We start from the raw sequence: 24,639 nt of genomic DNA, 5'->3' as shown, positions 1-24,639 counted from the left end.
GAGCAGCTGCATTCAAGCCTTACATCACCAAGTGCAATGCAAAGCGTCGGATGCAGTGGTGTAAAGCACGCCGCCACTGGACTCTAGAGCAGTGGAGACGTGTTCTCTGGAGTGATGAATCATACTTCTCTGTCTGGCAATCTGATGGATGAGTCTGGGTTTGGCGGTTGCAGGAGAACGGTACCTAAACCTGGAAAGCCTTCCCAGAAGAGTTGAGGCTGTTATAGCTTCAAAGGGTGGGACAACTCCATATTAAACCCTATGGATTAAGAATGGGATGGCATTAAAGTTCATGTGCACGTAAAGACGGGCGTCCCCAAAACTTTTGGCAATATAGTGTATAAACAGCTTCACAAACAATCTTTCCAAGGGCACAGTATCATTATTTCTGTGACACAAATATTCCAATTTATAACAGAAGTATACAAAAGTTTATTATTCAGATAGAAATGCTGATGTTACCGATCAAAATATAATAAATTACCTTCTGAAAGTAACCGGACTTCAAATAACAACTGTATCGATTGCATTGTTACGCCACTAGGTGGCAACAAATTACTGTTAAAAATGCGTCTATCACTGAATCATTCTTTATGAATCCAACTTACAAAAATATTGTTTCACCCTCACTGGATCTTACATGCGTGTTCAAGCATCTTATCTAATTTGTGGTAACACTCTACAATAAGGTTAATTTATGATCTAATCATGAGCAATGTATTTGTTAATCTTTGTTAATGTTGGTTAATAAAAATATAGCCATTCAGAGTTCATGTTACTTCACAGTGCATTAACTGTTAACTAATACAACTCTTGATTTTAATAATGTATTAGTAAACTTTGAAATTAACATTAACAAAAATTAATAAATGCTGTAGAGATGGTTCATTAGTTCACGTTAATGTAGGTTAACTAATGAAGTGTTAGCGAATGAGATTTGCAGTCTGTTAAATTCATTTTACAAGAATAATAAACACAAAAAGGACTGTTTGAGTTGAGTATTGTGCATTTTTTCCCTTACCTATTGTTTTATTAGTTGTTTAATTATTTTAATGGAACCGGAATCGTTAGGCAGAACCGGAACCAGAAAATTTCTTATGATTCCCAACCCTATTCAAGAGCAAAAAGACGTAAAAGAATTAAAGTGTGTTCGCATGGCTTTCTGTGCAAGTGCTTTGGATGTGTGCGCTCAAATTTGCACAAAAACAGTGCACCAGTAGCGTATTGAGTTCTGTCAACTGTCCCGAGCGTCTTTTACACTGGTCCTGGGCCATCAGGCAGGCCTTATTGTTGAGTCGTGTCATTTTTATTAGGGCTGTCAAGGGATTACAATTTTTAGTCTAATTGACCCTTTGCCGGGAGTTTGACAAGCGATCTAACCCGATCATAACGCCAAATACGCCATTTTGTCTGACAAAGCAGTCAGGAGTTAGAAGATTAACCTCGGTGGACTTAAACTTGAAAAATGGTGTGTACTGACGTCTTTGAAACAACATTCTGCGTTTGAAACATTCCTTCTCATGTTCAAGTTTATTTGATGCTATAAATTAACTAGTAAGAAGAGATGATCAGTTCTTGAGCCGCTTGAGCTGAGGCACTAGCGATCTGTCACGACACATTAAAGAGCCACAAAACTGTTTTTATTGTTTGAATTTCTTAAATTACACAGTTTGAAAGCTGGGATTTAATATGGTTTAACATATGTAACCTGCTCTGTCTTGTCTGTCGACGTGTTGTCAGTGTCCTCTTTGCTCCGCGATTTATTTTTCACTCTGTGGCGTGACAGCGCCATGGCTTGTCGGTCAAAGCAACACTAACTAAGGGGGGCGGGTCTTTGCAAAGGGTCAATTACATGATGTGCCTGTTACATTTACATTTATTCATTTGGCAGACGCTTTTATCCAAAGCGACTTAAAAGTGAGGAAATACAACAAGCGAGTCGTCATGACAAGGCAAATAGACAAGAAGTGCTCATAATACAAGTTATAGGCAGTGCTCAGATTATCCTAAGCTACAATAGAGGGATTAGAGGAAGTGAAAGGATAGGAATAAGTTTTTTTTTTTTTTTTTTTTTTTTTTTTTAATTCAACTGCTTAGATTAATTAGCAAATTAGCAAAAAAAAAAGTCATTATTGTGTTACATTAGAGAAGCATCAAATAGACATTGACAAAAAATGAAATTTAATGAAATGATACTCTAAATAAGAAACTAAATGTCTAAATGAGTAAGTTACAGGTGCACTAAGTGATGTCACACGTTTTTTAGGCCAAAACATTTTTTGTCGCATACAGCAAACATCTCACTATCCACTAGCTGCCTGTCCCCTGAACACATTGTAAAAAAAACTAGAGATGCACCGATTGCATTTTTTTTTGGCCATTTCCGATTTTTTTTTTTTGTTAGTGAGATCGGCCAATACCGAATTTTGCCGATTCCGATTTTCTTTCTAAGAACTATAATTGACAACATATACAAACAAAAATCTTTTTTTCTTCAATGCAAAGTTTTTTTTTCATTAAAAAAAAGTCAGTAATAAAATATAAACAGCTCAAATAAATGCAATAGAATAAAGAGAGCTATGAAACTAAGTTTTTTTTGGGGTTAACTGGGTTTCTATTCAGGTAAGAAATACTACAGAAATTAATCAAATGTAAAATGACACATTCAGAAAATGGCGACCCAAGTGGCTTTGCCATGCTGTTGGTCAAAGAAGATTAAGTAGATTCGGGAACTTGACGAATATATATAGTTGACATATATCCGTCAAGCTAACACACACATATATATATTAGTTAGTGTATGTATAATGTATTTTGATATATTGTTGCTATTAATTAAAATTACTAATTAAATAAAGGGAAATTGTTCATTAATATTTATTTATTTAACTCAAATTTTCAACATGATGGTGCTGCTTTGTTAAGAGCTCCCGGGACAGAACCACCTCAAATCCTAGATATTCTCAAGCACCCAATCTCAAAACACTGTTTTGTAGCACACATGAAACAAAGAATTCAGTGTACATGCCAGGAACAGTTAATCAGCTAACCTTGAAAGATAGATTGCCACCCATTCTTAAGCCCAGAACACACCAAGCCAACGGTCAGCTGTCAGGCAGTTTTTGTTCGTCGGCTGACTAAGTTTTCTCAGTGTGTTCTGCACCTTCAGTTGAAGTTGGTCCTCGTCAGCTTTTTTTTTTTTTTGGCTAATTCGACATGTTGAATCGGCGTCTGACCTCGTCGGTCAGTCAGGCCATCTGATAATTCAGACTGGCTATTCAGCTACTGCCACCTGCTGGTACGGAAAAGCATTTCTTCTTACGCAGGCGTAGAACGGATGTGCTATTTGGCCGTCGGGTGTCGGGCGTCGGTTTGGTGTGTCAGGGCAACTTTGGACCCAGACGCTGCCTACGTGAGCCAACCCTGCAGTCTGCTTTTGTTGCCACTAGTTCGTCTGTGTTGGCTTGGTGTGTTCCGGGCTATAGTCTTACATAGAATAACTTTTCTCACTATGGAGTATTTAGACAATTCTCTGTGGCTTTCCATTTACAACTGTGTGTAACCTTCATGTTGCAGCTGAAGTATATGAAATAACACTTTTAGCCGCGTGTGTCGGGGTATGAGAGTAAACTCTTCTGATTTGTGATTGTGTGTGTTAGGAGGATATGAAATGGAGAGGGTAAACTGCACAGCTTGCGGTCAGCAGGTGAATCATTTCCAACGTGACTCAGTCTACAGGCACCCTATGCTTAAAGTTCTCATCTGCAAGGTATGTATATGTGAGTCTCTGTGATTTAATGTGTGTTTGTGGATGTAGATGTAAAGTATATGTAACCAAACAGGAGAGTCTTAAAATAGACACTACTTTCTCATCGGCATCATTTATTACAGTAATTTGTATTTGATGACTAGTGAATCTGAGTTTTATGAGAATTTGTTTGCTTTCTTGTAGAGTTGTTTTAAGTATTATATGAGTGATGACATCAGCAAAGATTCAGAGGGGATGGATGAGCAATGCAGGTACATGAGTGATGGATGGATGGATGGATGGATGGATGGATGGATGGATGGGAATCTAGTATTTAGTGAGTTGTTTTTGGGTTTTTTTTGTGTAGGCTTGTGGTGTGTATGTATTTCAATGGAGTGAGTGTTTATGATAAACATTGGATGTATTTTGTTAGTGAGATTTTTGTCACTTTTTTTCTAGAGAGAATTTTATATAGTAGATTACAATCATATGTCATGACCAAACTAATATTTGTGGGTGAATATCTCCTATACCTATATTTACAAATTCGTTCAATTTTGTATTTAGGATATAAGAAAATGAGGCCTGTTTAGGACCTGTTAGGACCAGCAAAACATTTTTATTTATTTTTCTTATTAAAAAATCTGTATAAATTCAATTCAGTGCACTAAATACCACCATGCATTAGGGTTGGGTGACATGACCAAAATCTTATATCACGATATGACTGATTTTATATCACGATAACGATATATATCACGCTATAGTTATTTTTGCTTTAAATAGGGTAATCATATCAAAACATTTTCATACTATGAAATTTCATAATTCTCATCACCATTTTCAATATTTAAAAAATGAATACTAGCCTAAAAAAAACTCTCAAGCTTACTGAATACAAATAAACAGTGATAAAGAAAACAAGCTACAATGGAACAAAGACAGACGAAATAGACCTACCTGAAAAAACTTTATACATTTTATGTAGTATTTCTAGTGCTTAAAGTAATCAAATGTACTGTGTATGTACTGCATTAATAATGACAGCAGGTACATTTGGATGCTGTCCTTTAAGACTGACTGTACCAATCCATTATACTCATGCATTCTTTCTCAACTGTACCTTCACTTAAGACATAAAGTGAAGGTTTACACGCGCATATGCTGAAATGAGCTGTCTTTGAGGTGACCACTTGTTTTTACACTGCAATGCTTAAAAACGCATGCAAACAGTAAGCTTTCATGTCTGTGCAGCACAGCAACGTCACGTGAGCATAACCGCGATACAAACAGTATTCCTAATTCTCTATCGGTTGACAAATTTCTTCCAGTTAATCATGTCTGCCTGTATATCGCCCACTCCTGCCATGCATACTTGGTTCTTTTTCCCCTTCTTTTTTTTTTTTTTTTAAACAAATATTCTTTACAAATAAAATAATCATTAAAATGGCAATAAAATATGTTAAAATAGAATTTTCCTTTTTGCATTTTATTTTTTTGGGGTGAAATGACCCAGACATTTCTGACGTTAAGATATTATATTAATATATTAATTATATTATTATATATTATTATTATCATTATTATTATTATTATTATTATTATTATATTACATTAATTAGACAGCCTAATTAGAGTCACTGAGCATATCATACATAATGGTGAAAGTCAGAGCAGCTGAAATCATCTCACTGTTAATAGTTAGGGTTTGCAGTTGATGTATTCACTTGTATTCATTGTATTCAATAAGCGCTCTGGTCCCCCGTTCATTTAGGTGGTGTGCAGAGGGAGGCAGTCTGATTGGCTGTGATTACTGCAGTAATGCCTTTTGTAAGAAATGTGTCCTGCGAAACCTGGGGAGGAAGGAGCTGTCCACCATCCTGGAGGAGGAGAGGAAGTGGTACTGTTATGTGTGCAGTCCTGAGCCACTGGTGGAGCTGGTGTTGGCCTGCGACTCTGTTCTAGAGAGCTTAGAGCAGGCTCAAAAACGAGTCTCCCGTACTGAGCCAAACTCGGTCCGGGGGAAAGCTAACAAGGGTGGTCGTGGTGCGTCATATCTGATGGGGGCAGGAGGTGGACCAGTGCCCTCTGCAGGCCTTTACCAGCGAATGCAGCGGTTTGTAGATGTTACAACATCTTTGAGTCATTCCTTCAAGGCAGTCGTTCAAAGGGAAAGAGAGGAGGATGGAAACCAAGAAGAGAAGCGAGAGAGAATTGGGCAGCTACGGATGTTCCGCGCTGTACTGGATGATCTGCAAGCAGCTAACAGCGCGTTACAGGTAAGAGGAGAAGTTGAGTTTGATTATGGATGCACAGATAAGCCAGTAATTATTATTTCCATGTTAAGACTGATAGCAATACATGTCTGATTTTAAAATTCTATAAAAAAAATTATAAATTAAAAATAAAACGTTGATGAACGATGAACGATGAATTTGGGCATCTTAATATTAAAGTATGATGCATAACATTTGATCAAAGATACAGTAAAAACTACATTCTGAAACATTACAATTTAAATAACTATAATTTAAATGTAGTTTATTCTCCTGATAGTAATGCTGAATTTGCAGTCCAGTCTTGTGTCACTAATGTCATTCTCTTATGCATATTTGGTGCTTAAGTAACTTTTCTTATTCTCAATGTTTAAAACGGTTGTGCTGCATGATACTGCATGATTATCATTTGTTTTCAGTTTGATCATATGAATGTATTACAACAACATCTAATTTGAAATTGCAGGAAGCCCTGGACCACGAGCTGACTGGGTCCAAACGTGGCAGTAGAGTTTCTTTAGATAATAAAACAAAAGGGAGGCGTAGACCAAAGAAGGCAATGTCATCACAGAGCCCTGGACTCACAAAAGAGCTGGTGGTCAAACTTACTCCCGTACCAGTCAGCCCACAGCCCAACAACAGCACCTTTCCTTCCATTCATCCATCACCTGACAGACAAAAGATAAAGATTGGAATGACAGATGGTTCACTGGAAGAAAGTGGAGCAAAGGTGGAGATGGAGAAGGGGATGGAGATGGAGATAGAGGGAATGACTGAGAGAGGAGGAGACATAGAGAATTATTGTGGTAATAATGAAGAGGAAGAGAAAGAGGAGGAGGAGGAAGAGGAGGAGGAGGAAGAGGAGGACCAAACTGACCCAAAAAGTTTGTCTTTATCAGAGGAGAATAAACGTTCTCCACGTGTAAAAACCACACCGCGCCGTCGTCGGACGAACACAAACCCCTCTGCTGAGCATGCTGGTTTAGCTGAGGATGACTCTGATTCTGACGAGGTGCCTGAAGTGCTGCTCCAGACTGCTGCTGCCATGGCGAATAGTGAGGAAGAGGGCTTGGTAGGTAGCAGTTGGGATGGGGACGAAGTAAACCAACATGTCAGAAAGCAGCGGCTCTTTGGGCTGGTGAAAACCACACCTCCCGACAGAGGCTCTCGTAAGCGGAATCTCAAAGAGAGATCTTCATCGTCCTCGTCATCCTCTTCTGCGTCTTCAAGGAGGGGCTCCCAAGACCAGGGGTCTACAGTTAGAATGACCAGAGGAAGAGCCCACAAAGTTGCCAGGATGACGGGACAGAGTGGGAGTTCATCAAGTGAGGTGGGAGGACAGGAACTGGAGAGTGGCCCGAGCAGCGACTCCGACGATCAGAGGATCAAACCGCTGACAGAGGGCGTCACATTGCTGGGCTCTGGAAATTTCCAGCAGTCTTCCGGTGAGTGTGTGTGTGTGGGCGCAAAAACCAGACATTTTCTTTATACAATAATAACAAACTTCTGAAGGAAAAATAAAAGTAAATGTGTGTTTATTATCTAAATGTAAAAAAGATCCATCAAAATCTGACACGAAGATCTGAGCACTTTTCACAATCTGATGAATTTCATTTTTCATTTTTTTTTTCTTTTTTCTTTTTTTCTCTTTCAGAAGTTAAATGCTTTTTTTTTTTTTTGACTTTAATCATTCTTTTTCCTCTGTCTCCAGGTGATGAGATGGACATCCAGCCAGGTCCGTCTTTGCCTGTGGAGGACGATGATTTAGAAAATAGGTACGATTCTGACTACACCAGGGCCACACACACTTTCCCAGCACAGGCCTTCTCCACTGGACTTCGGCTGTCCCAAACCCACTACAGCGAGAGCTTTGATCCAAATCCCGTTTAAAAGCACGCAAGCATCCCGTCCATCCACATGCACCGCTGCTAGACAGGGCTTTTGAACATGTCTCTCACCCAAACACGCTTTTTATTTCCCCACAGTTTCTTCCACACGCTGTAGAGAGAATCTGTAGCCGTAGGCACACACTGCCCATCAGTGGGGAAGCTCTGAGCCAGCACTGTCTAATGGAAGTCAGTGAATCATCTACGGAGAAGCTCCTGTTTTTACTTCACTGACACAGACCATTGCATGTCTTTGGCAGAACTCCTGGAAGCCACACTGTCCTCTTTACTGTCTGTGCTGCTAATAAAGCTTTTAAGAGAGTAGAAAGAGTCTAAACCTCTGCTCGGATCTGATGGATCCTGTGTTCAGTAAGACAGACAACTTCTTGTGTGTGTTTGTGTTTTAGGGCTCAGCTTCCCGGTTCTCACGCTGTAATGTTTTCTGTCAGTCAGAACAAAGGCTGTGTGGTTTGCTAACGGTAGGTGTTAGTTTTATATAACACTTTTGTTATTGGCAGTGAAATGTCATTGTTGGTGGAATTCAAGTGAACACGTTTATTAGGCAGAGAGAAACGCAGTAGCACAGTATTCGCATTTGTGTTAAACGCGGTTGTGTTTGTTCTTTTTCAGGAGATTAATCCTGCGACAGACAACTGAATTTTCTACATTTAAGAGCTTAAACTGAAGATTTGTTAATGCCTTTGTCTGAACTGCCTTTATTAAATAAGTTAAAGTTTTTGTACGTAGAGTTACTTGCGTATTATTATTATTTTTTTTTTATATATATACATTTTCAAATCATTTGCATAGAATTCATGTCATCGTGAATTGGCTAGAAAGTCAAAAGTTCATCCTGTCAATGATTGTTCATTTTAGCAGAAGTTGATGGATTTCAGGGATTGGAAATTTGAGGGAACAGGAAACTTGACTCCAGCACATGTTGAAGTTTTTGAGTTGGTGGTTCTAAATGCTAGCTTAGATTGGAGCCATGGCCCTGCAGTTGGTGCATGCGCTCTAACACATTGATTAATGGTGCTCACTCACGCAATGTAAATTTTAAACCAGGCTTGTGTTATTTACTCCTCATTCACTCTTTTTTTTAAATATTCATATAAATAAAACTGGCTAAAAGGTTGAACAAACCCGGATGTGAAACGATTGCTTTGGTGGACTTGGCTTCAGTTTGTGTTCGAATGTTCACGGGGCAGCGGCAGTGATGATGCTCTTTCAGGCCCAACATGTTGTAGTCAGTCAGCATGTGTTTGAGGTTTGAGTGTAGTCGTCACTCTTACGTGAGTGGTTTGTGTGTTATTTGCATGGTTGTTATGGAGAGGCAATAAACACTTATTTATTCTTTCTCTTGTTCTCTGTTTTTTCCCCGTTTCGTCTCTTTCTGTAGCTTAACAGGGTTCCCACGCATCCTGGAAAACCTGGAAAACCTTGAATTTTGTAATGCGATTTTCCAATAATGGATAAGTCATGGGAAATGTACCTAAAATATCTTGGAAAATGTTTACTGTAACCTTTTAATCAAAATGGTTCACTGTATCACTGACAACGTTTTCATAAAATGAAGAAATCCTGGGACCAATCGGGATTTGGAACTGCGGTCAGTTCTCATTGCATTCTGGCATGAATTACATTGCAGAATCATATCGTTTTGTTTTTTCATTTGCGTTTGCCTGTGTATTGTCATGAGCAGGTATGCGTCATAGTCTCTGCACACTCGCCGTCATTTCTGTTCTCCGCACAGATATCACTCATTGATATGAACTGATATTGATACCATACATATTGCAAAACATTATTATTTACCAAAGGATAGTTACCGTATCCAGCTAATTGGAGAATCTTCTAGAGGCTTTGTCACTCAATTGAAAATCAAGTTTACTTTAGCTGTGCATTTTGAACCGTGCCAGTAACCACGATACCTCAGTGGCTATATCAGCTGTAATTTCTTATCGGATTAAAATAATATTCCAGATTAAATACAGCAGAATCAGAATCTGTGGTATGCAGACAATTACCATGGAAAATTAACTTGACTCGTCTCCATAACCATTGAACATTACATGTGTTTAGCATGAGACTGGTGCTATCGAATCAGAATATGACCAAATCCTCAATATCTTCTGTTTGTGTTTAGTGTTTGTAAACTCAGACTTGAACATTACATTCAAATGCCAAACGATTTTAATGGAGAATTCATGTAAAATCAACCTTTATTTCTGTTTTTAAAGTCTCATGCCTACTAGATTTCCATTGTAAGTGCAGTACTGTAAATATTTTTTAATTTTTGCAAACCAATGGACGAGACAACTTTATTTTCTATGGCAAACAATGGACCACAGAGGTTGATTAAATATTAGAGATGTTAATCACATAAACTGCCTTGAAGAAATGGAAAATAATATCTTGGACAGAGTGGGAACCCTGCCTAAACTTAACATGCATTAACATTAACATGCTTCTGATAATAATCCATTTTTTTCACCCATCTTTCAAAGTGTCCCTTTTTTCTGTTTGTTGTCTTTACTTTCTTGTGGAATCCTCTCACTTTCATTGGATTTCATTGGATTTCAAAACCCTAAAAGCTTGGATATTTATTGCATGCTAATGTCCTTTTTTTTTCTTTTTTTTTGAAGTATTTATTACTGTTATTGTTTTATTAAAATGTTTTACGCAGAAACTTATTCAACGTTTTCATCCAAAAGAAGCATGCATTATTTTTGCATCTGAGGAGAGGAAATGTAAATAACTGTGTAAGAACTGTATAAGAATTGGAGTTGTAATAAAAGTTTATACCCCAGCCACAACAGCCTCTGTGCATTTTGTGTATATATATATATATATTTTGTTATTGTGTATTTATTGTGGTGGTGCCATTCAGTTTGTCACATTGAGGTTTCAAGTTCAAAAAACTGCCTCTGTATAGGCTAATAATTCCTCATCTACATTTCTTGTCTGCCTTTGTTTCACTTTTATTTTACAGGGTTTTATATTCATTTGTAAAACTAACAGACCACTTTAGAGTCAATTGGATCTTTTACGTTGTCCAATAACCTATTTAACTGATGCTATATTTATGTCCTTTTTATTTACATCCTTTTATAGATTAAATGGAACTATAAAATAGAAAGTACTTCTGTTCTTCTGAATTGTTCCTATATTAAAAAACAGAAACTTTGCAATTTCGAGAAATTATAATGAAAGAGGATGGAGGAAGATGCTTTGTTAAATGAAACTGAATCCATTGGTCACCCACCTCACATTTTGTCCCTCTCTTCTCTTCATCCCCTTTCTCTCTCTATTCTCTTTACTGCTTCATCCCATCATTTGTTCTATAAAGAATTGCGAGGCAGATTCTGCTGGCTCAGATCAAAGCTAACCTCTCATCTGATTCTGAGCTGGAGGCCAGCTCTGATGAGCAATCAAAGAGCGCGAAAGGAGAGGAGGTGGAGAAGAAGAGCAAGAGCGAGTCATCTGAGACAACAGACAATGACGGTGAGTTGTGGCCGTTACCACTGGTACCATGGGGAACAGACATTGGAAACTACCTGTGCATCTCAATGTATATGCCATTTCTGATGAATAACAACAAACAGCTTCTGAAACTGAAACTACACAATATTTTTATGTAGCTCCAAGTTAATTTGTCACAACACTATAATGACATGCAGCAGATCCTTCATATAGTTACAAATGTTTTTGGACATTATAGTATTCATGTATTTTTATTGTTACATGAGCAAAAATTATTTCTCTTCAGACAATTATGGCTCAGAATCCAGTGGGTCAAAGTCAGGGTCAAGGCATCGCCACCGATTGCTGCGACATGGTCTAACTTTATCAGAGGCCGAAGCAAAAAGTCAAAAGCAAGGGGGGGAGAAGAAGAAAAGAGAAAGGGAAGTCCAAGATTTAGGATGCGTTATTGGTGAGTTAAAAGTTGTACATAATTTCACTTTTTTTTTTTTTTTTTTACTTTCTTGAAAAGAATGTAATGTTCAGATTTTTCGTCCAGATCTGGTGTTATTTTTATTTTGTCCATTTTTATCCTAGTGAGCAGTGATGCAACAAGTGACTCTGACCTATGTGAGGAACTCAGCCTTTCAGAGTCTGAGGAAATAGGGTAAAGTTCATGATATCACATTCATCAACTGGAATCCGCTCTGGACCTTTGCATATTACTACCTACCAACAAGCCTAAATGCGTGCAGAGATGATTCATTCTGCATTTATTCATTTTTAGGTCCCAGTCACCCACTCTTAATGAGAAGCTTCAGAGTCCATCATGCACACCTGACAAGACCACCGCTGCTGATGTGTGTGTTTGTTTCTTCTGTCATAGATGCTTTAAATGTGGATTCCTCGATTATTTATGTATTTTTATTTTTGGGTGGGTCTATATGTAGGATGATGTCTCTCTAACTACCGAGGACTGTTTGAGGGGCACCCCTCGAGGGAGGAGGCAGATCAGACGGCTTCTAGAGGTCGGTCAGCTGGCCCGAGAGACACAGAGCGCTCTGAAAGAAGAGGAGGAGCGCAGAAGGAGATTAGCAGAGAGAGAAAAACAAAGACTGGACAGTGAGAGGAGAGAACGGGAAGACGCAGACTCGGAGGTGATGAACTGCATGTTGTCATACAATGTTCTGTTTTGTAAATATTAAAGAAATAAAATTCTGTACTCTTCCTCATGTCATTCCAAACGTTTTACAAAAGATGTTTTGGGAATGTTTTTCCCCCATACAGTTTTGGTCACCAGCATTTTTCAATGTATATTATTTTGTTTCACAAAAAGTCATACAGGTTTTGAATGACATGAGGGTGATTAAGTAATGACAGAATTTTAACTTTTGTGTGAACCACTCCTTTTAATGTTTTTTTAATGTTCATTATTAATGACATGCTTTTAACCTAAAATAGATAAAATAGTGTATATCTGTTGTAATTTTTTTCCCTCTCACCTACTTTAGGTCATCTTAGTTTCTGAGAGACAGGCCACACCATTGGTTCTTGAGCAAGATGACGTAACGCATAAGCCTATAGTGCAAGTACACACAGGCTTTCTGAACAAACTTAAACCACATCAGCGAGAGGGTGAGAGAATTTGCGTTTGTTCACTCAAACCTGTTTATTGTGTTATGTATTAATACAGTACTTTACATGAGGCACATTAGATGCTTCACAAAAACATTTGTTTTAACATGGTTATTTATATATTTTGCTTTAGTGTGCCTGTAGAAAATATTATTATTAGATTTCTGAACATTCTTCTCGCTGATATTGTAATAATATAATGAGATTTTTGAAGGGGCAAAAATCCTGCAACAGAGATCTGATCTCACCAGCATGGTGCCATTGGTAATGGTTTTAAAAAAATATATTATTGTCATTTGCGGTTGTGGGTTGGGAATCGATATGCAGGGGTGGACTGCTTGTTCATTGTATAATTTTATTTACACCTTTTATGCTTTTCAAATGTATTAACTCACCTCTGTCTGTCATAAATATTTATATTAATTTTAAATAAGTCCATTGAAGAACTGTGGTAGACTCAAAAAGATTAAAAAGTAAAAATAGCAACATTGTGAAATGTATTAATTTAATATAATTGTTTTATAAGTTAATGTATTTAAAATGTATCTTATTCCCGTGATTGCAAAGCTGAATTCATCATCATGTCACACGATCCTTCAGAAATCATTCTAAAATGATGATTTGGTGTTAAAGAGAAATTTCTTATTGTCATCAATGTTGAAAACATTGGTGACTTAAAGGGTTCACCCAAAAATGAAAATTCTGTCATCATTTACTCACTCTTGAGTAGTTCCAAACTTGTATGAATTTCTTTGTTCTGCTGAACTCAAAGAAAGATATTTGGAAGAATGTCAGTAACCAAACAGATCTCGCCCCCCATTGACTACCCTAGTATTTATTTTTCATACTATGGTAGTCAATAGGGGGTGAGATCTGTTTGGTTACTGACATTCTTCTAAATATCTTCCTTTGCGTTCAACAGAACAAAGAAATTCATACAAGTTTGGAACTACTTGAGGGTGAGTAAATGATGATTATTTTAGGGTAAACTATCCCTTTAAGCAAGTATAAAATCAGTCAAATAGTAGAAGTGATTCAGTTCAGAGCATAATTGTTTTTCATCCATTTAATATTTGCATGCATTTATGAAGCAGCATGTATGAAATGAAAGCCAGTGATGTGACCCTGATACAGTTTGTGGTGGAGATGGTTCATGTGGTGCATATGTATTCATGTGGTGTTAGGTGTGCTGTTCATGTGGGACTGCTGTTGTGAGTCTGTTCAGAGTGTGAAGTCGTCTCCGGGCTCCGGCTGTATTCTGGCCCATTGCATGGGCCTGGGCAAGACCTTTCAGGTATGGGGCATGTGAATATTCTCCTTTTCTTTGAAAAATCAGAAAGTGGATGTTTCACAGACGGTAACTGTGTTTTTCAGGTCATCGTGTTCCTTCACACAGTGCTGTTATGTAAGGAGTTGCCAATGAAAAGGGCTCTGGTGGTGTGCCCTCTCAACACCGTACTGAACTGGAAGAGTGAGTTTGACCAGTGGCAGAGGGGCTTAAGACCACACAGACTGAGGGTCAGTTGAATTCTCTCGCTTCCTGTGTTGATCTAGGTGATGTTTGTCATATATACACTACGCTTCAAAACTTTTGGGTTAGGCAAGACTTGAAAGACTTGTTTTTTTAAAGAAGTGTCCTATGCTCAGGCTGCATTTATTTGATCAAAAATACAGTAAATAAAAACATTATTATTATCACCACAATTTAAAATACCTGTTTTCCATTTTAATACTTTAAAAAGTAATTTATTCCTGTGATGACAAAGCTGAATTTTTAGCATCGTTACTCCAGTCTTCAGTGCCACATGATCCTTGTGAAATAATTCTGTTATTTATTTTCCAGACCATATCCGTTCTGTCAAATTTTGCAAGAATCCATGGCAGCTTTTAACTTATCCATGCTGGCCAATAATCATGGCCACCCAACGTGAATTATATAAATAATTTTAGTATGGCCATTCAAAACCCAAGGGTCAACCGTGTTGCGTAGTAAAGCGATCACCAACAGAATCATTTTTGGCAAGGATTAATGTGTAAACAGATATCGGATACAAGTCGTGTCTAAAGTGAATGTAAACAAAGGGTTACATTAATCCAGGGTTAAAATGACCTTTCAGTACAATTTCGAATAGGCAAACACCAGTGTACTTTTATGGAGCTTTTTTGTCATATTTGGGGCTTGACTTAAAATCACAGACCACTTTTCCAGATAGTGCCTAGAAAATTCTGCTAAACATCATCTTTTTGTGTTGCATGAAAGAAAACAATGCAAAACATTCATACATGAGTGACATTACTTGACATTTTTAGAATTATCTGTTTAATTTGAGATTTTTGCACCAGATTAAAGTATCAGTTAGTGCATATTGTGCTTACACAAAGAATTCTGCAAATAATGCAAGCAAAGGTTCAGTTTTCTTGCCACTTTGTTGAATGTGGACTCTGCATCACTTAATCTGCATCACTTAATTTTTTTCTGCTCATCGCCTTTTTTCTTGGGTCTGCCACACACAGGTGGCAGAGCTGGCCACGGTGAAGTCTGTGGCTGTTCGCGTTGAGCTGTTGAATGACTGGTTTACCAATGGTGGCGTGATGATCATGGGTTATGAGGTTTTTCGTATTCTGACACACACGAATAGCTCAAAATACAGCAAACACAAAGAAAGCTTCCGCTCAATTCTCCTGGATCCAGGTAAATTCTTCAGAATAATCCATCTTCAAATACTGAGAACAGTTATAATGTTTTTTTATTATTATTATTATTTAAAAACTGTGTGTGTGTTAGGCCCTGATCTGGTGGTGTGTGACGAGGGTCATGTCCTTAGGAACGCAGACTCCAGCATCTCAAAAGCCATGCGAGCTATACGTACACGTAGGAGAGTCATTTTGACGGGAACACCACTTCAAAACAACCTCACTGAGTGTAATGACTTTTCATCTTTTCATTCATTTCTATAAAAAGCTGCTTGTGAAAAATGACTTCCTTATTTATTTTTTTTAAAAAATATTATACTGTTTAAATTGAAGTTGTCTTGCCTTAAAGGCGAAGTGTAATTTTTTTAATGTTTATTGTTCTAGATCACTGCATGGTAAACTTCATTAAAGAGAACCTGCTGGGTTCTCTAAAGGAGTTCCGAAACCGTTTTATTAATCCAATCCAGAACGGCCAGTGCGCAGACTCCACCCCTGCTGATGTCAGGCTGATGAAGAATAGATCGCACGTCCTCCATCAGATGATGTCAGGATTCATACAGGTGATGAAAAGAGAGAAAGAAAAAGAATAGAACTAGAGGCTGTGAAAAAAGACTAAATGTTTTGTATTTGATGATTTGTGTTTGTGTTGCAGAGGCGGGACTACTTAGTTTTGATGTCCTGTTTGCCGCCCAAGCGCGAGTATGTGCTGTCAGTCAGGATGACACCTCTGCAGTGTCGATTATACACACACTATCTGCAGACCTACACAGGTCAGGGTCTCACAAGCACACTAGTACTAGTGTATAGTACTGCAACAGTAGAAATGTGTCAACCTGTAGAGATTAAGCTAGTATTTGTTTATATGGAATGGCTCATATTGAAATTCTATTTTTTTTCTTAATACAGTAGTCAACATTTGAAGTGGATCAAAAAAGTATATCAAAGAGAAGAAAGTTGTTTTAGGACAACTTTGATGAAAGGTTTTGATCCACTTCAAATGTTGACTACTGTAAATAAAAAATAAAAGACTGAAAACCTAAAATCAGTAATTTTACATGCAACATTATAATGTACAAAATTTTTTTTGAGATTTAACTTTTATATTGTGATGCATTTTATATTAGCTTAGATGGTGTAAAATATAATCTAAATGTAAAAATAGGAGAAATTACCATGCATCAGCTGATATTTTAATCAAGTATTGCATAAAAATAGCCTTATATACTAACATGGATTTAAAATTGCTAAATGGTGATGTGATATAAAAAGCGTTTCCAACAATAATTTTTGTCCTACCATCTAATTCTACAACACACCGAGGCAACAAATTGATAGCATGCATATAATCACAAACAGTGTCTTTATTTTAGGGAAAGGAGCAGGTGTGAACAGTTTGTTTCAGGATCTTCACGTTCTGAGTTTGATTTGGACTCATCCCTGGTGTCTTAAACTTGCTCAGCTGAGCAGGAATAAGGTATACACCCACTCATCCAGATACACTACTATTGAAAAGTTTTTTATTTAATGCTTTTTTCCAGCAAGAATGCATAAAATTGCATAAAAAACTTTTACATTGTTAAAAAAAATTATTGTACTTCAAATAAATAATTGTGCTTTTGAACTTTCTATTCATCAAAGAATCCTAAAAAAACTTCAAGATACTGAAAAAATTCCTCAAGGTTATGGCAGCACAAGTGATTTCAACATTTAAAATAATACGTTTATAATAAGTTTCTTGAGCACCAAATCAGCATAATAGAATGATTTCTGAAGGATCATGTGACACTGAAGACTGGAGTAATGATGTTGAAAATTCACCTTTGCCATCACAGAAGTAAATGATATTTTAAAATATATTAAAATAGAAAACTTAAATGATCATATTTCACAGTGTTACTGTTTTACTGTCGTTTTGATCAAATAAATGTAGCCTTGGTGAGAATGAGAGATTTCCAAAAACATTTTAAAAAATCTTATCGACCTTCTGAATGGTAGTGTACATGCATCATGACTCAGTTTTTAAACTTCTTATCAATGGTCACTGATTTTTCACCTTATCCATTTCTGTGTGATGCAGGGAAAAGAGCAAGAACCTGCTTCTGTCCTCACAGGGCTGGATGCAAGTTTGGTGGGAGATTCCGTAAAGTCAAATGGCTCTGAACGGTACACTGTTTTATATCAGATTTTAGTCTTTTCTTGTGTTTAGTATATGCTTATGTAAATATCACACATTAATGCTAGAGTGACTTTGGATTGATGACTGCACACGCCACTGCTAAAATCCACCCAAATTTGGTGAGTTGGCAGGTGTTAATGTCAAGCCCTCAGAATATTTTGTTTTGGGAACAATTGGTAAATGAAAGACTGCTGCTTCAATGACAATCACAGCCAATCAGAACATATTTTATCTGTAATATACAATTATGTGGAACCAATCAGAGATTGCTAGAAGTTAAATTCTGCACAAGGCCAGGTTTGCTCTGATGTTTATGTTTCGACCATCTGTCTCGTAGGAGAGACACAAATGTCACAGGTTTGGTGGGTGATGGAGAGGGAAATACAGATCCAGTCCACTTGCTCAATAAAAAACCAGATGTCACAAACACAGCCACAACAGAAATTCCTGGTGGGGAAGCTGATACATGTACACACAGTATCTCTCTCTTTCTTTAAATCTGTCTCTCCTTGTTTTTATGTCTGTCTCACTTTTAGTGTCTCTCTTTTTCTGTTCTTCAGGATTTGTGGGTAATGGGCCATCTGCAGACTGGTATCTGCCATTTGTAACAGCAGCTGATGCCAAAGTTCTGGAGCATTCTGGGAAATTACAGTTGCTAATGGAGATTTTACACTGGGCAGAGGAACTACAAGACAAAGTGTGAGGAACACATACTTGAATCGAATAGCTCCTGTTTTATACGCGTTGTTTTGGTTCATACTCGTATTTGGTTCATATTTGGTTATACACTACTGTGTCAAGATTTTATTTTAAAGAAATCAATACTTTTAATATGCAAGAATGCTTAAAATTGACCAAAGGTGACAGTAAAGACTGTTACAAAAGATTTCTATTTCAAATAAATGTTGTTCTTTTTCTAACTCTTTATTCATCAAAGAATCCTGAAAAAAACATATCAGTTTCCATAGAAAATTAAGCTTAACAACTGTTTTCAACATTGATGATAATAAGAAATACAAAAAAAATGTTTCCTGAGCAACAAATCAGCATATTAGAATGATTTCTGAAGGATCATGTGACATTGAAGACTGGAGTAATGATGCTGAAAATTCAGCTTTGCCATTACAGGAAAAATGTATATTTTAAAATATATTCCAATAAAAAGCAGTTACATAAAATTAATATTTCAAAACATTTTTTGTTTTTACAGATTAAAAGATTGCATGTTAAATGTTCAGAGTGACTTTAAGTTTGACACATGAATGAATGAATGCTGTTTGCTTTTGTTCAGGTTGGTGTTCAGTCAATCTTTGATATCACTGGATCTTATTGAGAGTTTCCTCCTATATGCAGATGAGACCAGGGGGAAGGAATGTTGTCCATACAAAGGTAAACACAGTTTATACAAGGGATTGTTTGAACTGCCATTTGTTCATTGTATGCAATAGTGTTTTTGTGTGTGTATTGTCAGGAGAGAAATCGTGGGTAAAAAATAAAGATTACTATCGTTTGGACGGCAACACTAGTGCTTGTGCTCGCAAGAGATGGGCTCAAGAGTTTAACAACACTAAAAACATAAGGTACTGCACATGAATAGTTCATCACCATTATATTGAAGTTCTCTGGATTTCTTGTCTTGACTCTTGGGGTTTCCCCTGTGTCAGAGGGAGGTTGTTTCTGATCTCCACTCGTGCGGGGTCTCTGGGAATCAATCTGGTCGCTGCAAACCGAGTCGTGGTGTTTGACGCTTGCTGGAATCCGTCATATGACATCCAGAGTATCTTCCGAGTCTATCGCTTTGGGCAGAAAAAAACTGTAGCTGTGTACCGTTTTCTGGCCCAGGTATACACAAAATCACACATAGTTGGGAGGACTTCTCATATTTAAAATAAATAATAAAATTAAATAATAAAATACATTTACATTTTTATCCCATTTATGAAGATTTTAATACTTGTGGACTTTTATTTTTTTATTTTGTTTTTTACATGTAAAATTTGAGTATATAATATAGTTTAAATATGTATTTGTATTTTTTGTATTTATTTTATAAATTATACAGTCCCTGTCTAAAGTTTGAAAACAACAATTTTTTTGTTTCTGTAAAGTCTCATGCTCACTAAGGCTGCATTTATTTAATCAAAAATACAGTAAAAACAGTAATATTGTGAAATATTATTATAATTTAAAGTAATTGTATTCCATTTTAATAAATTAAAAAATGTAATTTATTCCAGTGATGACACAGCTGAATTTTCAGCATCATTACTCCAGTCTTCAGTGTCACATGATCCTTCAGAAACCATTATAATACACTGATTTGCTGCTCAAGAAACATTTCTTATTGTTAATTATTAATAATTAAGTATTAAAGGAACACTCCACTTTTTTTGAAAATTGGCTCATTTTCCAACTCCCCTAGAGTTAAACGGTTGAGTTTTACTTTTTTTTTTAATCCATTCAGCCGATCTCCAGGTCTGGCAGTATCACTTTTAGCATAGCTTAGCATAGTTCATTGAATCTGATGCATCTCTCACAAAAATGACCAAAGAGTTTTGATATTTTTATTTTATTTTAATTTCAATTAAAACTTGACTCTTCTGTAGTTACATCATGTACTAAGACCGACGGAAAATCAAAAGTTGCGACACATAACTATACTCTCATTCCAGCATAATAATGAAGGAACTTTGCTGCTGTACCATTGGGGTGTTGTAGGCGCAATGATATTATGCAGCGTCTCTCACAAATGTCTCCATGGTTGCAAGACACGCTCCCTGTGTAAGCAGGGGGTCACAGGCACTGCGTAATATCATTGCGCCTGCTGCACCCATGGTACGGCAGCAAAGTTCCTTGATTATTACGCCGGAATGAGAGTATAGTTCCTAGCCATATCAGCCTAGAATCGCAAATCATTTTCCGTTGGTCTTAGGACATGATGTCACATATCAAACCTCTTTGGTCATTTTTGAGTGAGATGCTAACGGTCTAATTAGATTCAATGAACTATGCTAAGCTATGCTAAAAGTGGTACCTAATGACTTCAGCCCCATTGACTCTCTGTGCCAGTGCATTGATGAAATTAAAAATTGGATGTGCCTAAACTTCCTTCAGTTAAACAAAGACAAAACTGAAGTCATTGTGTTTGGAAACAAAGATGAAGTTCTCAAAGTGAACATGTACCCCTTCACTCTAGGGGTCAAACAACTAAAAATCAAGTCAGGAATCTTGGTGTGATTTTGGAGTCAGACCTGAGTTTCAGTAGCCATGTAAAGACAATAACTAAATCAGCATATTATCATCTCAAAAATATTGCAAGAATTAGATGCTTTGTCTCCAGTCAAGGCTTAGAGAAACTTGTTCATGCTTTCATCACCAGCAGGGTGGATTACTGTAATGGGCTCCTCACTGGTCTTCCCAAAAAGACCATAAGACAGCTACAGCTCATACAGAACGCTGCTGCCAGGATTCTGAGCAGAACCCGAAAACATGAACACTTCACACCAGTCCTCAGGTCCTTGCACTGGCTTCCAGTTGCATTTAGAATTGATTTTAAAGTACTGTTACTTGTTTATAAATCACTCAATGGCCTAGGACCTCAATACATTGCAGATATGCTCATAGAATATAAACCTAACAGATTACTCAGATCATCAGGATCAAGTCACTTAGAAATATCAAGGGGTCACTCAAAGCAAGGAGAGTCTGCTTTTAGCCATTATGCCAGCCGCAGCTGGAACCAGCTTCCAGAAGAGATCATATGTGCTCCAACAGTAGCCACTTTCAAATCCAGACTCAAAACACATCTTTTTACCTATGCATTTGCTGATTGAGCACTGATCTATGTCCGAACTGTTTATACTTTATATTATACACAATATCTTTTTTTTCTTTAACTCTTTTTCTTATTTTTTATTTATTTCATCTTAAATGCATTTTATATATTTTATGTATCTCTTTTATTTTCTGACTTTTAATGCATTTTATATCTTGCTGTCTGGTTGAAAGAGCTGGGAGAATTAGGAAGTAAGTTTTTTCTTTCTTTGTTTCTTTTTTTTTGTTATCCCTGGATGCAGCTCTGTATAGAGTTAGTCCAAAAAGATTTATCTGTAAGGGTACTGTTTAAATGCACAGCTGCCTGACAAATATTATTTTTATTTTTTTTTAGTTATCCCTGGATGCGGCTCTGTATAGAGTCAGTCCAGGAAGTTTTGTCTGTAAGGGTAATGTTTAAACGCACAGCTACCCGACAAATAAAAACAGTTATCCCTCTGAGGAAGATTCATTTAGAACCTGCTCTGATGGATAGATTCGTTTAGATCCGCTCTGACGGACAACAAAAAACTCCCTGAAATTTCCTAACTCTTCAATCTAGATAGCGAAATATGTGTTCCATTATTATTATTATTATTATTATGTATTTGGTTCTTCTTTATGTAAAGCACTTTGAATTACCATTATGTATGAAATGTGCTATACAAATAAAATTGCCTTGCCTTACTGCCAGACCTGGAGATCGACTGAATGGATTCAAAAACGGTAAAACTCAACTGTTTAACTCTAGGGAAGTTGGAAAATAAGCCTATTTTCAAAAAAGGTGGAGTGTTCCTTTAATACCATCACAGGAATTAATTACATTTTAAAATATATTCAAATAGAAAACGGTTCTTTTAATTTGTAGTAATATTTAACAAGATGACTGTTTTTTCTTTATTTTGGATCAAATAAATGCAGCTTTGGTAAGCATAAGAGACTTCTTTCAAAAACATAAAAAAATTATGTTTCCAAACTTTTGACAGGTACTGTATATTTTTATATAGTTTTAATATATACTGTTTGTAACACCAATTGCTTATATTTTTAATGTGTTTTTTATTTATTTATTGTGAGTAGGGGACGATGGAACAGAACATTTATGAGCGGCAGGTTGCTAAGCAGTCTCTGTCCTCCCGTGTTCTGGACCAGCAGCAGATTCAGAGACACTTCACACACAGTCAGCTGAATGAGCTGTACCGCTTCCAGCCAGACCTACGGCCCAGTAAACACACAGAAACACCTGCGGTAAATACACATACACGGACCTGCTGTTGTACACACAGATGTGGGTACGTGAGATTATTATGACTACAAGGTTGCTTCCTTTTGTCTGTCAGGATGAGGTGTTAGTCCGGCTGCTGCAGAGCTGTGAGCAGCTCATAGTAAGTTATCATGAGCACAACTCATTGTTAGACCACCGGGAGGAAGAGGAGCTGAGCGAGGAAGAGCGCAGAGCAGCCTGGGATGAATACCGTGCAGAAAAAAAGGTACATATTACAAGTCAGTGGTTCTCAAACTGTGGTACAGAGCGCCCCCAGGTGGTACACGTCGCAACACTGGTAATTTACACTTTTACAGGGGTGTCCCAGTCCTGCTCCTGGTGGGCCGCTGCCCTGAAGAGTTCAGCTCCAACCCTAATCAAACACACATGAACCAGCTAATCAAGGTCTTACTTGGCATATTAGAAACTTCTAGGCAGGTCTGTTGAGGCAAGTTGGAACTAAACTCTGAAGGACAGTAACCTCCCTTATATTAAATATTTAATATAAATGTATATATTGTATTGTATACATGAGACTATTATGACTCATGCACTGACCACATTTTTTATATTGGCAGTGCAGGTTGTGAAAAGGTAACATTCTCTGGTGCTCACACCACAATTTCATTCCTGTGCAAAAAAGTGACCAAAAAAAAAAAAAAAAAACAGAGAAATTAAAAGCAATTATTGTGTTTTCTGTGAGCTTTATTTTCTTAAGGTGGTTTTAATGATTTGTCTATTTCAGGCCGCTGTACAGATCTCCAATGAAGCCGCCGCCAGAATCGCCAACCGGGACCTACAGGTAGAGTTTCATCTCAGACCTCTAACCTTTAAGGATTCTGCATTTGTGTGTATTACACATAAATTCCACATTGCCAAGAGTCTATCTCTTTCTCTCCTCAGCTCAGTCATACTCAGCAGGCTGTGGCGCTTCAAAATTTCGGCTATACAACCAAGAGCACTCCTCCAACTTCAACTCAACTCTGCCGCCTTGGAGCTGAAGCAAACCCAAAGTGATTGACTCAGTTTCAAAAACAAAAACATAGCCTGATCCCCCTCTCATGTCCTCCAAAAACAGTTTGTGTTGGACTTGCTGTAAATATCGGCATGTTTGGCAGTATGAATGTAGTATTAACATTGGAGCACTAAAAGGACTCACGAGACAACGCTCAGACAGACATATGATTAGAGACCTCAAAGCAGCTGTTCTGTTGTCAATAACTTGAATTATAAAGCAGCATTAATTCCTTACTGTACTAAATGGTGCGTCCAAGACATTCTGCTTTTCTAACTACCTCAAAACCAGTATGAGTATGCAGAAAAGTATCCGGTACATGTATATTCTTTTGGACAGAACGGGGTTCAGAAGCCGGTATACTGTTGCCAGTGTCTTTGCTAACACCTTTTATGTTTAAAGATTAAAAATATAGAATGATTTAGTTTTTCTTAAAAGTCCAAAGCTCAATCTGTTATGAAATGTGAGCATTGTTCTCTTTTCAAATGCCTTGTAGATGTACTTAGATAATAGAAATAAAGATACACTTGCTTGATAGAAGAAAAAAAAACACTTGCTTGCTGTGTCCTGTGGAGGCGCTGTTTCTCTTATTACTGTGCCTCATTACTATGGACTCGTTGATCCAGTCACAGATGGTTCAGAGATAGGGAGACGCGCGCTGGTCTCGACG

At 37.2% G+C, this 24,639-nt stretch overlaps 1 protein-coding gene across 4 annotated transcripts in view; it reads left to right on the top strand.

The window, feature by feature from the left end:
* The window catches only part of LOC137035072 (transcriptional regulator ATRX-like), a 31,240-nt gene extending 6,607 nt beyond the window's left edge, over nucleotides 1-24,633 (top strand). Inside the window, exons 7-34 of one of the 4 annotated variants that reach the window (XR_010897017.1) lie at nucleotides 3,660-3,769; nucleotides 3,953-4,020; nucleotides 5,523-6,027; nucleotides 6,491-7,469; nucleotides 7,736-7,799; nucleotides 11,260-11,414; nucleotides 11,680-11,844; nucleotides 11,970-12,039; nucleotides 12,160-12,232; nucleotides 12,323-12,529; nucleotides 12,884-13,007; nucleotides 14,192-14,301; nucleotides 14,382-14,525; nucleotides 15,522-15,699; nucleotides 15,793-15,930; nucleotides 16,086-16,261; nucleotides 16,354-16,471; nucleotides 17,072-17,175; nucleotides 17,779-17,864; nucleotides 18,215-18,327; nucleotides 18,438-18,576; nucleotides 19,169-19,266; nucleotides 19,349-19,457; nucleotides 19,542-19,719; nucleotides 22,771-22,938; nucleotides 23,031-23,180; nucleotides 23,272-23,756; nucleotides 23,858-23,949. Coding sequence is in view for 1 of the 4 variants with exons in the window: in XM_067408324.1 (XP_067264425.1) it covers nucleotides 3,660-3,769; nucleotides 3,953-4,020; nucleotides 5,523-6,027; nucleotides 6,491-7,469; nucleotides 7,736-7,799; nucleotides 11,260-11,414; nucleotides 11,680-11,844; nucleotides 11,970-12,039; nucleotides 12,160-12,232; nucleotides 12,323-12,529; nucleotides 12,884-13,007; nucleotides 14,192-14,301; nucleotides 14,382-14,525; nucleotides 15,522-15,699; nucleotides 15,793-15,930; nucleotides 16,086-16,261; nucleotides 16,354-16,471; nucleotides 17,072-17,175; nucleotides 17,779-17,864; nucleotides 18,215-18,327; nucleotides 18,438-18,576; nucleotides 19,169-19,266; nucleotides 19,349-19,457; nucleotides 19,542-19,719; nucleotides 22,771-22,938; nucleotides 23,031-23,180; nucleotides 23,700-23,756; nucleotides 23,858-23,971 (4,700 nt within the window). In the remaining 3 variants the exon portion in view is untranslated. Of the gene's footprint in view, nucleotides 1-3,659; nucleotides 3,770-3,952; nucleotides 4,021-5,522; nucleotides 6,028-6,490; nucleotides 7,470-7,735; nucleotides 7,800-11,259; nucleotides 11,415-11,679; nucleotides 11,845-11,969; nucleotides 12,040-12,159; nucleotides 12,233-12,322; nucleotides 12,530-12,883; nucleotides 13,008-14,191; nucleotides 14,302-14,381; nucleotides 14,526-15,521; nucleotides 15,700-15,792; nucleotides 15,931-16,085; nucleotides 16,262-16,353; nucleotides 16,472-17,071; nucleotides 17,176-17,778; nucleotides 17,865-18,214; nucleotides 18,328-18,437; nucleotides 18,577-19,168; nucleotides 19,267-19,348; nucleotides 19,458-19,541; nucleotides 19,720-22,770; nucleotides 22,939-23,030; nucleotides 23,757-23,857 lie in introns of those variants that run through there. The other 3 variants (XR_010897016.1, XR_010897018.1, XM_067408324.1) reach the window with 3 other exon arrangements.
* Nucleotides 24,634-24,639: the final 6 nt, after the last annotated feature.

The sequence above is a fragment of the Chanodichthys erythropterus genome, chromosome 13 (genome assembly GCF_024489055.1).
Source record: "Chanodichthys erythropterus isolate Z2021 chromosome 13, ASM2448905v1, whole genome shotgun sequence".
Lineage (NCBI taxonomy): Eukaryota > Metazoa > Chordata > Actinopteri > Cypriniformes > Xenocyprididae > Chanodichthys > Chanodichthys erythropterus.
This window is presented reverse-complemented; position numbering and strand designations above follow the sequence as displayed.